A 19,473-nucleotide genomic window follows, 5' to 3' on the forward strand; every position below is an offset into this window, starting at 1 on the left:
AAGTTTCAAGTTTCTACGACTTATAATTTTTGAATAACAACAAATATCTTAAATCTTTTTAGAATATATCACTATTTTACGCGATTTTGTAAAAATATATATTACATATGCTCATATTTTTTTTCATCATTAACGCTGGAATTATTTTTATAGTTATTTGAAGAAAAACTTATGAAAAACCTTATATTGGGTTTTTTAACCTTAGGTATAAATCACAACAATTTTATGAAGTTTAAACTTCAATAAATTACTTGCACATTTTCGCAATTTTGATATATTTCGTAAATATTTTAACTTTAAACTCTACTAAACAAAAATTGTGGGTAATGATTTTTGATTTATTTTTTTTTCTACAATAAGAAAAGCTTACTTATAATAAACCTTTTATTAAATTTTAAAAATTTTGTGTTATGTCGAATTTTTTTATTAACATTTCAATTGCCTATAAATAACTTAAAAATAATCATAATATTTTGAAAATTTAATGGTAAATAGATAACGCTAATATAAACATTTGGTGAAAATTTCAAGTATTTACAATGATTCACTAAATGAGTTACAGCAAAATAAAAAAATCAATTTTGTCAAAAACTGGTTATGCGTAAAAATTCCCGTTTTTCCGTTACTTTTTTAGGATTTTTCCTGACGCTTTTGAAAACTATTGGAAACTTTTTACTTTTGACCCTCTAATGTACCAAATAAATTCACTTTTCTTTTAGAAACGAGGCTGAAGTCAAAAATCAAAGCACTATTACTACTCCAAAACGTGATAACAGACGCAAAAATAAAAAAGAACACAAATCATTGTAAAATCAATACATTCATCACTCTGTTCAGAATCTAAAATAATATTACGAACAATACAAAAAAAATAATCAGCGCAAATTAATACTATTACAATTTACCATGACTATTAAGATCAAAATTATTATCGAGAGAATCAAAAATAACTTAATGAATCAACTATCTTAGACCTATTATAATATTCGGATGTGAAACTTGGATAACCACAGAAGGTAACTATTCTAAAATTAGAACGATAGAATGGAATTGCTTAGAAACATATTTAGTCTGGTGTATATACGAAAACGAGAGCTTATAAAAAAAAACATAATGTTGATATATAATTGTACAAAACATGTATGGAAAACCTTATTTTATCTTTTAGTAGGAGTAAAAGATTAAAATAGTTCTGGTATAAAGAGTAGATGGAAAATATTTAAAACGAGTAACAGAAAGAATAATTACAGGCAAAAGACTTCTAGGAAGATCAAAAATACTATAGAATAATGGTGGAAAAAAGTTTAAAAATTATCAATAAAAATATACAAGTCGAGAAAACATACGATAAGAACTGATGGAAATGATAGAATCATGTTGTAGTGGCAGCGATGGGACTTCGTGGCCCACTGAGCTGTTTAAGAAGAACTGGACTACATTTATTTTTCCAACGTAAATTGTTTTTTAATATTTTTCAAATTGATAATTTAAATCCAATAAATCATGATATGGAAACACCATTGTGAGACATTCTTAATTTTTGATGTCAGGAAATGTTAAACTATTTTATTGTAACTAACTTTTATTTGTTATATAATTATTTAAATTTAAATGCTTACGATGTATATAAAAAAAAAAATACTTTAAACATTTTATTATCGCCAATTTTAATGAAAAAAATATTAATATTCTGTCTATTACTTACATTAATGTTAAAATAAGGTTAATTTAATATACATTTTTATATAATTTCTATAATTTAGATAGAAAATAATATTTTTATAATAATGTTAAAACATAGTATGATAGTGTAGACCTGTAAGGAAATCAGCATTTTACCATTTGATTTTTGTTCGAATTTTATGTTTGTTTTATGATGCCCTGACCTCACGATCATTATATTATTAAATTAAAATACATATAATTTTACTGTAAATTGTTACATATAACAAGGCATATTTATTAGTGTGTGTATAGCTTTACTGAATACGTTTAAAGAAATTTATTATGAGCATGAATTGTTTATTATCATATCAAAGTTTATTTATAAACTAGTGGTATGAAAACGTATTATGTATACCATTATTGGTTAGGACTCATGCTAAATACTGTATATGATACTAATTGTGTTAGTATCTTAATTTTTATTAATTATTAAATATTATAAAATATGCAAAGAAAACTTAAAAGTTGTACAACGAAAAAAAGTATAAACTTTTTAATAACGCGCCAAATGACAAAATTAAAAAAATCTGTTTCACCCAAAAACAAAAAAAAATTAAAGAATTTAATATTTTTTATCTGGTTAAACCAAATTTAAACATAAACATTATAAATAATTTTAAATATGTGTTGATACTTGCTTAAATATTTTGTAGTTTATTATTTGATGCACTTTATTGAAATATTTTTAAATAGATAAAATAATGTATTTACATACTGTAACTTTACCATAAATATAACAATAACAATTATTACTATGTAAAAGACATAAAACCAAATTATTACATTTAAAAATTTTAGAATTGTTTTATGGATATAATATCTATACAGTAAATGATAAATGATATTATTTATTAATTATTATAACACTAGAAATGTACTAAACTTTATAAATGTAACACAAATGAAGCAACCATTAAACTGTTAGGGTCTTTGAATTCAGTTACCGGTAACATAAAATATCACCGTCCTACATTGCGTAGTACCTGCGTCATTATCCTGAAACCAAGATTAACAAGGTAGCAAGATACATTTTACTGCATGACCGTCTATTATTAATTATAACTATTCAAGTAGTAAGTACCTACGTGTAACACGGCAAAGTATATAGGCAAAATAGGTACATAATTGCATCCAACAGAGACATTTTAAATTTAATATTACGGCACTTTTCAAATATTACATTTTTTTTTTTTAGTTTAAATGACATAGAATACTTGTGTCTTAAGTCAAAATTTTCTTAGCAATATATTTTAAATAACTATAAGAAAAAAATCTGCACATTATTAAACTATTCAATAAGACCTTGACGTCAAATCAATTTGCACAGGATTGCACGATTTAGATAATTTCTAACTAAAATATTAAAATTGTATAATGCACTAGAATTGATAATTTCGAATAATTCTATTATATTATAAAACTTCCTACATTAATTAAAATTCTTGGACTTTATTAATTAATTAAGCTATTTAAATTATTTATTTTTTGTATATAAATAATTAATTTAACCTAGTACTTTAACATTCTATTTCACTGGGTAATATTAATAACTTTCATACTATATTTATCTTTTGTATAGCTTTAAATCCATACAAGCTCACCTGGTGAGTACCTATATGTATTTAGCGCAAATAGTATTATTAAACTACAATAAATATACTTTAATACAGTGGGTTGACCTCTAATGGAATTATATAATTATAGAAAGTAAATATAACCAGGAAAATATTTGTAATTGTTTTGAAAGCCAAAAATATAAATTTTTAATCAACACAAATCACGACTAATACAAAACTTTTAAATTATAATTTTATCAAAAATGGTTTATATTAGGTAACGATTAACCACATATTAAAAAGTATATAATATAATAAATACATGATAAAATGAACCAAATTATCAATATATTTATTACTAATTAAGCTTGAACCTAAATATTATCATATTTCTTGTAAAGTATTATGCATTAATATTAAACATTATATAATTAAATACTAGAATTTTTTTTCTAAATTCAATAATTATAGTTATTATTAATGTTACATAAAAATATTCTAAAAGTATAACAATTTTTTTTTATTATTACTTCTACTTTACACATGTACTAGTTATACAATTATTATATTAATATATTTGCACTCACTTTTGATTGTCGGTATAACATTTTGTAATGAGATTATTTATTTATTTATAGATTTACTTCTTCGATATAATCATATAAATGAATAAGTATAGTTTTTTTACACGTGTTCCCAATGAAGTGAATATAAGGGCTAAATCAATTGATTGGTACAAACAGAAAAGTTAATATTTCGTTTTAAATAAAGATTGAAACCACTTTTTTATCGAGGTTACGAGTAGTTTTCAACCTGATCTCGTCAACCGTAGTGAATATTATTTTTTTTCTTCGAAATTGTTCTTATGAGAGACACTTGCTTTGCCACGCTAATTGGAGTGGTGTGAAAAGAGATCTGAATGTGGAAAAAATGTTCAAGCATCGGACCCCAGGGGATCGTTATTATCAAGGACTCAAATATTTCAGTTGAATGTCACGTATACATAAATAAATGAGTTCCAAAAAAGTATATAAAATACAAGAACAATACAACTTATGTATTTCGTACAATCGTATTTCTGTTTATAAAAGCGTCCAGTTCCCTTAAAACCATGAGAATCTAAACATCTGGCTTATATGTAAGGAGTATACAGTGTCCTTTAGAGTTTACTAATAAATGAATAGTTAGATATATTCTTAAATCCTCTTCGAGATCAAAGATGCATTAAAAATATTTTAAATATATTATACTTTATTATTAGTTATTTTAATCAATTTAGATTTTAAGTTTTAAATAAATTAAATTATTAAGAAGTAATATTATACTAAAATTAATAACAAACAAATTTAAAATACTTTTATAAAATATTCAATTAATTGTAAATGTAATCGAGATGTATTTATATGCAGTCAACTATAGATTATTTATTCACTAAGAGGTTTTTAATTATCTGTATAATATAATATATACAGAGTGTAACAGATAGACTTGACAAAAAAAAAACAACTATACTACTTAAACGTATGACAAAAAATGTTAATATTATATGATGAGTGAATAATTTAAAAAATATACTTAGGTCGGCAAATTTTCAAAAATCATATTTTTAAAAAAGTTACTACGTTTCAAATTAATTTAATCAAAAAATATTGATATTTAAAAAAAAAAATTCTAAAAAATAAACTACTTGACTTAAATAAATATTTTTACCATCAAAAATTAGCTATTTAAATTTATCCAAAAAAATTTAAATCAAATTTTCATTTTTTTTTTTATTTTCAATACTAAAAAAAAAAAATTAAACTATTCATTTAGCGCTAGGGTCTCTTAATGATAAATTAAAAAAAATTGAAAATATTAATTAGAACAAAAAATATTCCAAAAGTCAGTTCAATCTATTACACCCTATATATATTTAAGGGGTATTTTTAATACTTAATATTATATGTTCTATTGCATTAGAATTGTGTCAAGTGTTGTATAAGCTCGTACTCGCTAGTTTTCATATATTAATTAAAATTAAAAAAAAAATATGTTGTAATGATAATCAAAAATACATAAACTTTTATTAGTATTTATAGAGTTATCTATAGAATTATTCAACATTTTTTATGAATAATTATAAATTGTAGTACATAATATGTAAATTTATTTATAACTAAACAAGTTTAAAGAGCAACTGTAAATTGTAATTTGTAAGTGATAAATCAATATTTTTTTAATCATCAATGTTTGTAAAAACAAAAAATAATACTTCATGGATAGGTATTTAATTATATATTTAGTTTATTTTCACCTGGGACAGTACGGTGTTGGTTGCAATAGCAACGTTGACCAGACCGCTGCTGTTGACGCTGACGGGTTGTGGGTCGACCGAATGACAGCTGTACGACTTCGTCCGCCGGGAAGATGACATACATGCTTCGAAGCGCAACATGGCGATGGACTCGCAGTCCTGTACTGTTTTAAAGCGATATATCTAAATATAAACAAAAATAAAACAAAATATTAAATATGGTATATTAAGTCATTTAGCGAGTAATAATAATAATATACATATTGTTACAAACGCCTTAGCGAAAGCGGCTGTCTCCATGATAGAAAAAAATAGCTAAATATACGAAATAATAGACCTTAAGGTTAAAATAATCGATACAATATTTACACTACGAGTCTTAGGATAAATGTCATATAAGAACTCTGTGAATACTGAAACTACACGAATCTAATATCTTTTAAGGTTACCAATTGCCGTATAATACGTGACATATACTATGAATATTAAAATAATAACTAATATAACATTCCGGTATCTATTTGTTTTTTTTTATTTTTTAAAACCCACGTTTATATAAAAAAAAATGTATGTGTAATTGTATATAATATGTATGTGATTGTCTTAACCTGATAGCTATATTTAATATTTTATTTCAGTCGTCCCAAATAATTATTATAACAACCAATTATCAAATATATCATCGTATTTTGTTTGGTAATAAAAATACCAATGAATCCTTCACAATTTATAATAATTGTACTTATTTATAATTACTTTATTTAATGAGATATATACAGATAATTAAAATAATACAAATATGTACAGCCATTACTTAACCAGTAAGACGTACTTATCTACTTTTTAAGGCATTTCAGTAATAAAGTAAGTTTTTATATGTATATATATATTATGGTAAAATTAACATAAATAATATTCTGATTTGAACAAAATATTAATATTAAAAGAATAGTGGTTATATAACTTCTTTGACGTTTTATACATTTATAATAACACCAAAATATGAGCATAAAATGCTACATTTCATCGATGCAAAACTGGTAGAAATGGTAGAATAATATTGTTTTATTATAGTGTATTATGTGCTTCAACAGAATTATTTTTAAGAATAAATTACTCACTGTAAAAAATGTCGTTAAATTTTTTTATTTTTCACAGCTCGCAACTGTAAAAAAGTAAATTGCGGGAAATTTATAAGCCACGGTAAACATGATTCATGCAAATTAATATATCTTCTTATTATCCATGGCTATAAATACAGCCACGTGTAGGTAACATGTTTCTATATTTGCACATATTTACACATGCATACGTGCAAAAGTACGGTAGTTGGACTTAATTAGAGAGAAAAGCCATTTGGAGCATGTTAGAGTATAACAACAACTGTCGGCACAAAACCAGAGGGATTAAGTTAAGTTGTACGAAATTACCATTCTGATTGCCTTTACGCCCCCGAAACGGCTTTTACAACAGAATATGATAATTCACTGGGTGATTCTTTTATCGATCAATACTCGTTATTATTTCAATATCTATTAACGTTTTCAACAACATTTTTACATAATCTTTAGTCGAAATAAAACCAATTTTTTTTTTTTAATTATATTTTCTATCGTTATAATTTTTCAAGGTTTTTCTTTTTAAAATAATAATATACATTTTTAGTTACAAATTCTGAAACAGAATATTTTTCGGAGCATTTTAATACATAAAAACCATAATTTGTACAAGTAGCTTTTGACGAGAGTTATAAATATTTAAAATGTTGTTAAGAAGTGTGGAGAGGTACGGGGTTGCATGCAAAATATTGGTGTACTACTCCGCTTACCTATACTTTAAGTACTTATCTCATACACTACTAGTCCAAATTTTGACTTTTATTGAAATACTCGAAAAAAATATTCTACTTCAGAATATAAGATTACAAATTTATATTACCATTAAAAAAAGTAAAAAAAATAAATTATAATAATAAAAAATATTAATAAATATAAAAATACCATAAAAATGTTTCATTTAGACTGAAAATTATAAAAAAAAATAATTTAAAAAAAAACTAACATATTTTAAAATTGTTTATTTATAGTTTCCCTGATTTTAAAATAATGAGTTTAATAATTGTTTGATAAAAGAATCGTTCTATATATTGTTAATGTTTACGATAGTATGGGACATATTATTTTTAATATTCTGCTTAAATAATAAAATATTTATTTAGAAATAATTATGGTTAAACAACATCATAATCGATTACCATTTGAATTCATAATATGGCCGTGCACTATATGACGTTAAACCAGCTATATAAAATATTGTTTATAATATAATTTTTAGCGGAAAAAAGCCAGTTCCTATGATGCTTTAATTTTTTTTCCTCCCGATTACATGTAACATAATTGTTTACTTTTCGACCTAAGCGATTTTTATTTTTATACACATAATATGACAGCTATTATCCTATACACATAACGATGACCCAATCGTATTCAGGCGTATAAAAACTGATGATGAGAAGAAGAAGAATAATAAGTGTAGGTACTACCAGAAAAAAATGTAGGAGATGAAGAAAAAGAAAGAAATAACTTTCATACAATATGTGGTAGTTCGCTTAAGACTGACGTTATCTTTTTTCAACCGTATCCACAGGGGACGTACGAGTACAAGAAAGAAAAATGGCAATAAAAACATAACACTTACTAGTACACTACACATACGAATTAGCATTTTTCAGGTCATGATAAACATGATGCGTATGATGCATATACATGATACATGTAAAGTATAATATACGGTACGAAAAACAATTTAAGGGAATGCAAAAGACGGTGTCCGATGTCTGTTGGTAATGTGTACGACGACGACCACAGTAAAGGACTTTTCATGTCCTTGAGGCGATGACGTTAGAGAAGCCTTTGTGTGCTGGATAACACGCACGCACATTATAATGGTATCATTCTGCCCCTTTTGCTGCAGTAAACTCATTGCAACCCGCTTACATGTATACATTTGTGAATACTTATATACATAACGAGAGATATAGATAATATATTTATAATTATTATTATGTATTATATGACAAATGTAATAACGGTACAGTTTGCATTAATCATTTTCCGTTTCGCATTCCTAAATCTTATGTAGCGTTGCGACACCACCGATTCTAATTTCATTGTTTACTCGGTCAATACGACGATGACAATGATAATAATACCATTAATAATTATTATAATAGTTGTAATACTATAATATACAATATTTCTGTTAAATTATAATAGGTACCCACCTATACAATATTATACGAACAGTGTTGAAGTGTATATATAATAAACTTATTATATTACATGATATGTATATATGTATAATGTAAACACAACAGTATATTAATTAGACATTTAGTCTAGTTATTCTCTAATTCAAACGTGTGCATGCGACTTCGGTAACAATCGACAATTACTATTGAAAATCAAAAGGATTTCGCGAGAAGCGCGTCACGACTTCTTCAGCTGCTGGCTGTCTTAAAGACACTACACAATTACATAATACAATTGATTTATTATATTAATAGCATTATTGTACACGTTGAAAATACAAGGTGATCGTAACATTTTAAACGGACGTTTAAGCCAATTATTATGGTCGGGCCGATGCACGCGTGTCAATATGCATAGAAATCATATTCGAGGCTTAACGCTTTAAATACATAATACAGCGCGATTTTTAACATGTTTCCGTTTTTTATGTACAACTTTTATCCAAATTCTGATTTTAGAAATTTCTCAGTGTACCTACATTTTACTATTGTAATGACCGTATTATGTATTTATTTATTTTATTCATCTTATTAGATAAGACCCTCTAAGGGTAATATAGTACAATAAATTACAACAGACAACTATAATATATCTGTCAGTATACAGAATACAGATTCAAATTAACAATATTTCAAGAATATATACAAATAAGTATTATTCAACGTTAGATGATACTCAACATGTAATAATAGATTATTTGAATTCAGATACCTATAAAATAATATTGTTAGAATAGTAGCATACACACATCAACAATTTAATAATACACAGACTGAGATAAAAATTAAAAATCAAATTATAGATTAGTAAAATAATGATAAGTATACCATGATGAATTAATATTTTATATCTTATTTTAATTTAATAATATATAATTGTGGAAAAGTCAAAATTATAGACAGTGGCGAATTTACAAACTTATTTTATTTTTATTTTTTGAAGGGGGGATGTCATAATAGTGAAATAATTTCCACTTATTCAAAATACAAATATTCGATCTGGTTTCCAAAGATTAATTAATATATCATTCATTTCAGAAAGTTGTAAACTGTTATTAATAAAAAATGCAATATTATTTCAACTGAAATTATTAACATCAGTTATAAAGTCAGCTGGAGGTACATGTAAAATTTATTTTTGATATAGACGGTGTTGGAACATCAACTTGAGTTACTTTTTTCTATTATAATAATTTATAGTAATTATTTTAACATAATTTTTGAGCTTATATTCTTATTTAATTATATTTTTATAATATAATTAATATAAATAAAATTGATATAATAAATTCAAAAATTATAAAACTATTATCTAAGTTTAAAATACAACAAAATAATAATGGCATAATAGTTGTTTGTAGCTTAATATTTGTAATTTATTAATTATAAAATTAAATATACCGATTTAATGAATACGTGGTAATAAATGCTTTAAACATAATCCATAATAATAATGATCTTCACTTCGTTTGATTTAAAAAATAATTCAATATTTTTAATTTTTTCTTTATTAGCTCAATTTCAGTACTATTTTAATACTCTTCAAATACTACACCTTAAGTGTCGTCGGCATTCGTCCAAACTTGTGAATAGCATAATTGATAATAGGTATACAAGTAAAATTGGATAATCAAGAATAGTCGATAGTTCGGTTGTGCAGAATTTTCAAAAAAAAAACCAATAATTATGTTATCGAATATTGACATGTTTAAAATTGAAAGTCTTAAAATTATTTTTTTTTTTCGTGGAGGGTGGAAACTCCAACATCCTCATCCACCACCCTCACCTATAAATAAGCCACTGATCATAAATGTAATTACAAAATGGGTTGCAATGGGTTGTACTTAGAAAAATGACTTTACCTAAATTTAAAAAAAATATGTTCTATTAGTTCTGGGAAGTAAATTTTTTTATTTAATAATTTATGATTAAATTAATAAATATATAGCACTTTATAGCGATGTCCTCAACTGTTTTACCTGCTTGTCGATTTTATATACAATCATACTAAATAACGTCTAAATTTTTTTTGTAATTTATTTTTAAGTTCAACTTGAGTTGAGCTCCAAATAACTGAACCACATTAAAATTAAAATCTTACTAATATAATAATTAAACAATTAGGGCTGTTAATATCAGAACAGTTTCTTTTTAAAAAATACTAATAACATTACAACAAATTAAGTTAATATTTTCAATGAAGCTTAGATTGTTTGATAATACCACTCCTAAATCGCGGACATAAATATTTTTTTTTTAATTAGAATCCTCTATTTAAAAATAAAAAAGTTTTATTTGTGTCAACAGAATTAAATAAATATACATTTAGAATTATTCATGTCTGGAAAAATATTGTTTATAAAAATTAAAAACAACATAGGTGTTAAATGCCCACTTTGTAGTACACCAGATGATAATGCATTTAATTTTTAAATATTATATTATTTATTTTCATCAATTGTAAACGATTAGTTAGATAATATGATAACCATGATAAAATAGGTTTGCAAACAAAAATAAATTACTTTGTTAATGAAAATTGAATGGTTAGCAGTATCAAATACATTTTTAGTTTTGTTATGTTAGTGTAGACAATATCTATAAGGGTAGTTTTTTTTTTATAGCTTACCGTGGGTATATGATATTGCTCCCGAGCTCTTGTACTTACAGTATTCAAAATTCCAATATAGATGATAAAATTGGTGTTTTAAATGTTTTAATTGATTCAAAAATAATAGTACTTAAAAACTTAACACTAACATTATCCCTATACCCTACATAACTCAATAGTATTGATATTCTAAGTATAGTTAAAATGGAATTGTAATTATATAGTTCGTGTTTTATATTCATATATCGAGCAATCATTTTAAGAAAGCGATTTTCAACACTACAGATTCATATTCTATTACAGATCAGACTAATGAGTAGTATAAGACTAGGTGACATTTATCAAACATAACCGACCCAGCATACTGCCTCACTAAACTGAGTATTTGTAAATACGTGATCAATGTGCTTCCAAAGAATAATGTTGAACAATCAATCGATTCAATCGGCATCTTAGCATACCGATTGTCACATACTGGTACGTTTGACGTCGTGAGGCGTACAATGGCGCTACTAACTTCCCGCCGTGCGAACAAAACTATGTATTATGTGAAGCGCGGGTCTGACTGATGGCATATACCGGTGTCAATAAGATAAAACATGTATAAAATTTCCCGATCGATATATTCTTGATGGTCATATGCACATTCGATAATAACAATAAATTATTATTATATCGTAATGTTTGTTTTACACGTAACAATTTCATATATAATGATAAGCTATACATATTATATTGGAATACTAAAGCAAACTAGTTTATTATAAATTATAACTAATCAAATAAGCGCCAACAAAATCAAAAGCAATAAACCGTAAAAAACAACAACCAACGATAACGGTCAACGATCGAAGCCAGGCATTTCCTCAGTCCTCACAATGTTGGAACGTAACGACGATCGATAACAACAACAATTATAGTCACCAACACCACCGGGGTCTTCCTGTGTAACATTCAGTTTTCCTCCGCATCGCTAGTCTTCCTATGCGACGCTAGGTCAGTGGCGTGTTTACAGGGTAGGCCAACTAGGCCCAGGCCTACCAAATTTTTATTTGACTGTTTGGTTTTTTTTTATTAAAAATGTTATTATAAAGTATTAATATTATTATTATTTATTATTAAATATTATTATCATACCCGTATCTTATAAATCGTCCCTAATAGGCAATAATAGTTATAAACACACAGAACAAAACTGGCCTACCCAATTACTTTGTGCTGGACACGCCACTGCATTAGGTTTTCCAGAGCTGTGCCGGATGCCACCAGACGTCACCGCTTTACTGGCGTGAGATACGATATCACACGTAAAAAGTATTTATAGAAATACCAGTATAGTGCGCAAAACTAGCCAGTGGCGAATCTACAAGGATCAACTATCGAAACTTTACTACTATTGGATTATTAATGAATTCAATTGAACAAATTAGCTGGACTAGCTGTCATTAGCTGGTCGAGAGTATATACTATACTATAACTTCGTGGTTAACAGTATCAAATGCATTTGCAATTTCAGTTAAAATAACTACTACTTGTCTACACGGTCTAAAAAGATCGCGGATATATTGGGTAAACTCGGCAGCATATGTTGCAGCTGTTAAAAATAACTATTTTAAAACTGCCTTGTTTTTCTCGTCAGAATATAGTTATAGAAATATAGAAATATAATTTTAATATTCAAATATCTTATTGAATATTTCATATAAAATCAAACCATCACAAAGTAAATTATTTTTAATGGCTTCAGGGATCAAAGTAAGCATTTTCATTTAAATTTGTGGTAATAAATACGAAATATTTAAATTATCCATACATAAGAAACAGTGTAAAAAATACTTCAAGAACATCAACGTTAGTCCTAAGTTCGATCGGAAATTTGTCGATTGGGTATTTCAATTTAGTGCGAAAAAAAATAGTAAGTTCGAAAATCAAATTCAATTTAAAAATGTATTATAGTTTTATTTTTATTATTATTAAAATATAATTCGGATAAAATATTATATAACACTATCTAACAAATTTAACTTGACAGTGTCCACTTGTTCAAACTAGACTAGGTCTTACTCTTGTAAGTAACGACTGTCAAAAACAACACGGATTAGGTACTCATTTTAGTCCTCCTTTAAAATTAAATTATACCCTAAATAGCGTAATCTAATATTAATGTACACTGACCGCTGTCTTACAATTTATTCTAAACTATATATTGTCATTTTACCAATAGTTCTTTGAGGCAAACATAAACTAATATAATTAAAGTTTTTATAATATATATATATATATAGGTTAGATTAGGTTATTAATTTATTATACATGTAATTTTAATAAAATTATTATTGTTTATTTTTTTTTTTTTTTTTTATAAGAATTTAACAAGGATATTATAATAGGAACATATCATTTACAATTATATATATTATATATATATATCAGTAAAACTTACACTATTAAATTTCAAAGCCATATTAAAGTAAAAAAATTATCATAATATGTATACGTACATAATTAGCTAAGAGATCATTAACGATGAAGAATTTGATACTGAAAGTAGAAAAAACAGACTTTAACTGAGTTCTTTGGAGAGAGAAATATGAACAATAAGGAGCAGGAGTGGGAAGTCGCAGTAATCCCCACCGCAGTTGGATAGGGGGCAATGTGAGTTACTATTGAGTCCCATTTTAAATGAGTGGTGTTGTAATAGGCTATTATTTTTCTAATTTATGATGAAAGTACGTAAATCAAACATGATCAAAAATAATTTTGAAATTAGAAACATAATATTTCTGTAGTATATTATGTAAAATATTTATTTTTGATTTATTTCAATGAATTAAATTGTGTCGACTATATATTTTATTCAAATAAAATTATATTATTTTTACAATACTGTTTTGCGGGTTGAAACGTTGGAAACAGATTTTTTATAGTATAAATTTAAACAAATATGATCGTATCTTATTACAATACGTTGAGCTAAGTAATATTTAGCAATTCCAAAAAATAATATTCGTATAAAACTGATAAAATAAATAAATACAATTTTTCAAGCACTAACTTTACTAATGACTTAAACAAAGTTACCAGAAAAAAACATATTTCGAATACCATCCATAATACTTCCGCGGCATTAAGAATCGTGAAAGTAACGTATTATTGAAAAAATGAGATATTAGATGATTCGTTATAAACTTTTAAAATAGGTAATATCAATACGTTTAATATAGATTTGTCGAACATTTAAAAGTTATTTACTTTGATATAAATAAATAATTTAAGTAAAAATAATAAAATGTCAAAAGTATACCTAAAATACTTTATAAATTAAAATTATTTTTCGTTCATTTACAATATGTACAAACTATTTTCTTTAGTGGTTATCCGAAAACCAAACAAAAGTTTAAATATTCTAAACTTTTATTACTATTAATATTAATTTTAAATAGTTCGAATGACACTTCAACAGATCTTGAACAAATCTTAAACATCAACAACTTTGGATACACGTTTTTCAGTTAACAATTCTATATGTATATATTTTCATTCAATGCAATTTTGATTGTTCTGTTATTACGAATAAAAAATATGCAGTATACAAGTTTAATCATATCTGAATAAATAAGAATTATTTTTATATGTTAGTACTTTTATACATTTATTCACTAAAATGAGTTAACGGATAGTATTTTAAATCAATAAAAATATATATTATTATTAAGACAAACTCAAATTTTAAATCGTATATCAATTAAAAGCCAATTATCTGATTAGACCTGAAGTTACCAAAATAGCAAGTTAATAATAATATTGCACCTGGCCAAATATTTTATAAATAACTAAAAAAAAATACACCTTTATAGATTTGAATATGAAATGACGTAAATGGATATGAATCAAATCTAGTCTTTAATCTTGGCCACATATAGCAACATTAGCAACTGTTTATTCTTGAAATTATTTAATGACATTTTCTACATTTTATTTTGACTTAAAATTCCAGAAAAAAATATACGTTACTGTAATGTTACCTTTAAAAATGTATTATTAATATAATTTAATTCTAATAAAAAAAATGTTCTTTTTATTTCAATCCGTTGGTTAAGTGTTGAATGACATTGAACCAGACTGACATGCACACAAAGGTATTCTCTATATTTGCTAAATCAGCAATCTTTTTTGGATTCTTAAGATGAAAAAGGCTTAAGTACTTTTAAGTAAAGTGTAATTATAAATTATATATATTTTATCTTCAAGTTTCTTTGTATAGAGGTAGACGTTTGATTTTTCAAGTGCGTACTATCTTCCTAGATTGAATAGCCTTACTTTTTAATGCATTATTTTCTGCTTACACAGCAAAATAAAATATTAGTTTTAGTTTTTACGTAAATCACACATGGTATCCTTAACTTTTATTGAGTCAAATAAGAGTTTGATATCTATCAAACAATTAATTAAAACAATTGTTATTACAAGTTTTACAAATACTTTAACGTATTGCAGTGGCGGATCTAGGATTTTTTTATGGGGGGGGGGGTGCTATTTTGTTAATAATAATAGTCTTAAAGTACTTATTTTGTACAATTTGGAGGAAAAAAATTAATAATTTGGTATTTAAACATAATTATGCAATATAAAAATTTAAAACAATTTAACATACATTATCTTTTTAAATTGGCGAATTATTAGTAATTTTTAATAAAAATACACGGAACGGTGGGTGCTTCGGCTCCCAAGCACCCCCACCCCTTAATCCACCACTGACGTATTGTATATTTAACATCAGTATTAATTAAAATTAACGTAGTAAAAAAAAAATATTTTTTAACTAATAAAAGGTGGATTTTAATGTTTTTCCCCAACCAAGGTAAATTCAAAATTATGTTAATGCTTGTAGTTTAATTTAGATACAAATTTAAATACGTTAATTAATTATGATAAATAATAATTTATAGTATGTTTTTATACCAATTTGAAATTATTGGAAATCTAATTATGCTTAATATTCACAATTATTTGTTATTTTATTATTTCCATATGCTTCCATTATAGTTTTAATTAATCAATTAATATAATTAAAAGTCATACACTAATTATATTACACAGATACTACTACATATACCACATATACCTATTATATTACGCTGACTACAGCTTCAACTTTCCATTTTTTTTTATTCTAAACACATTTATTGGACGTAGGTGTAGTGTGAAATGGTTCACAGTTATTGTTTGTATTCAAAATTATAATAAAATATCTGATTAAGCAAAAAATGGTAAATATTTAGTCGAATTAAGTGAAAATGCATTTTGTTGTTTATATTACAATTTATAATGTGTATTTAATACATTATACGCAGAGCAAACTGGGTAAAGTCCTAAATGTATACAATTTATATGAATGGATAAGTGTTATTAATGTATCATATTTGTTCAAAAAATAACCTATAGTAAATCTATCAATAATAAAATAAAACAGGAAAAAACTTTTGTAAACTCAACTATTTTATTAATACTCACTATAGAACTATAATCATATTTTATAGAAAAGAATATTTTATTTTTAAAAAAAACTTTTTTTACAAATATTATTTTTGTTTGAGTACTTGGAAAGTTTGACATATTCTAGCAGTTGAGACTTTTGTAGTACCATACTCAATTCTTTATTCAATAATAATATTTGACATTAATTATTAAAATAGCTTTTAAATAAGAATTTTGTTAAATTTTGTTAATAACAATTTATACAGCGATTTTTTTATGACATAATAATTCTTTATGAATATATCATATATTAGATAATGATAACGATAATTTATAAATGTGTCTATAGTACTCTAATAGGTTATGGTAAGTTAAACATGTTTATTTAATTAATGATTTTTTTAAGCTTAATATTATTAATGCGTATGTGCTTAATCAATATAATACATGAAAATATATTCTAAATAATTATCGACAATATAAACCAAATTATTATTTTGAAAAACCGTCAATAAACAGTACACTCGTAAATATTTATTATTTTGAATTTAAATAAAACAATAATTAATTTAAGATTGTTTTTAATATTATTTGCGTACACTTCTTTAAATTAAGCTACGCCCATATTGTATATAAATAAATAAATAGTTTTTCATTCATCAATAGTTTCTCATCTTGATCCTTATAAATAATATCATAGATGAAAATCTAATAATAAATATATTATATAAAATACACATTGTGATTAATACCAATAAATTCCTCTAAAAATTAACTAAAATATTTTGTTAATTTATATTACCTTATTTAAAGTTGTATCATTGTAGACTATTGTTTTCATTTAACCTATGAATATGAAGTTCAGTATTTTATCAACGCTATTACACGCTATTTTATTATTTTGCTTTATTTTTATACAGTACACAAACCAATGTAATAATATTTTCCTGTACACAATTTTACATTTCATTTTAACAAGGTTAAAACACAATATTAAATAATCTACATAAGTAAATTACTTTGCTTAATTAAATTAGTTGCTTTACACACCATTGAAATAAACTTTGTACTATATAAGTATTATCTAATCTGCATTAATTTTACAAATTTAAACCAACTACTTTGTACGAATACATTATATTATTTCTAGTGAAGTAAACTCAGCTTAGTTTGATGAAATAACAAAGCCATCATAGAACGAGATTAGATATATTAGGTTCTTTTTTTCATTGAAATGTGTAACTAACAATAAATTAATTAATAATTTTCGTTGAATTTCCGTTGAATTTTTATTTTTATCTATTAAAAATAGTTATAAATTATTATTTTTTACACTTACTATTTTAGACCTTAATTAGAACATTTGTTAACATCGATTCAACTTCTCTCATACTAACTTTACACAATGCAACACTTTTATAATCAGTAAATATTATAAAACTATCTGTTTTATGTAGTTATCGTGAACAAATTACAATATGAACGCTGATAATTATGCACGCCTGAGTAATATTATATACAACTTAAACAATTTGTTTTTAAGCTTTTAACATTATCATAATATCCTAATTCATTACATTTGATTGTCCAAAATTTTCAATCTGATAACTAACAACATTGAAAAAAGCTCAACAATAGACAACTCTAACTAATCAATACAAGTAAATAATAAGTTAACAACGTTCATTAAAGCAGGATTACAATAAGGGATGAAAAATGTGAACTTTTACTTTTAAGGATGAACTGTGAAATTTATACTTCCAAAACAGGAAATTAAAGACTTCAAATGAATTCGTTACTTTAAAGGTATTTTAGAAACGTTACTTTTCACTATCAAAGATCAGACAAAACAAATATTATTGATTACTCTGCTTATATTATGTTTTTAAATTTCTATGTTATAATATTTTACACAGTTATTTTACATTATACTCACTGGTTTTTGTTCTTCATTTTTTATTCAACTCCATCAAGTATATGCTTGTGTATTAATTAATTTAATTTTTAATTTTATTGATATATAATTATATTCACTAAAGGGTGATTTATTAACGTTAAAATCTAATTATTATAAAAATGATTAACGTCAAACGTACTTTCTATTTTCATTGTTATAATTTTTTTTTATTTCTTATTTATTTTGAACAAAAACATAAATAAAAATTTCGTTTTCTAAAGCGAAATATTTTTCGGGGTATTTCAGTGTATATAAATTACATTTTGAATTTATATTTAATTTACAATATTACTTATAAGTTACCAAAATATTGTGGGATCTCTGTGTCACATCGTTCTGCTTACCAAAACTTTAAACACAGATCTTGAATCCAGAATAATTTGATTAATTTTGTGTGAAAAAATATGATCCATGGTTAAAGGGTTTTTTTTTCTATTTTTATCTATTATTGCTAAAAGAAATTTCAAGATAATTAAAAAACTAGTATTCGAGTAACTACAACCATTTTATAACTTGAAAAAAATCTACCCCGAAATCCCA

General features: G+C 24.7%; 1 protein-coding gene across 8 annotated transcripts in view; it reads right to left on the bottom strand.

The window, feature by feature from the left end:
• LOC113553593 (protein vav) overlaps positions 1-19,473 on the bottom strand; it is a 279,163-nt gene that overhangs the window by 248,255 nt on the left and 11,435 nt on the right. For all 8 annotated transcript variants that reach the window (XM_026956989.1, XM_026956994.1, XM_026956993.1 and 5 more), the window contains exon 2: positions 5,578-5,760. In XM_026956989.1, the coding sequence (XP_026812790.1) occupies positions 5,578-5,701 (124 nt within the window). In that variant the 5' untranslated portion in view covers positions 5,702-5,760. The remainder of the gene's footprint in view (positions 1-5,577; positions 5,761-19,473) is intronic.

The sequence above is a fragment of the Rhopalosiphum maidis genome, chromosome 2 (genome assembly GCF_003676215.2).
Source record: "Rhopalosiphum maidis isolate BTI-1 chromosome 2, ASM367621v3, whole genome shotgun sequence".
NCBI classification, from domain to species: domain Eukaryota; kingdom Metazoa; phylum Arthropoda; class Insecta; order Hemiptera; family Aphididae; genus Rhopalosiphum; species Rhopalosiphum maidis.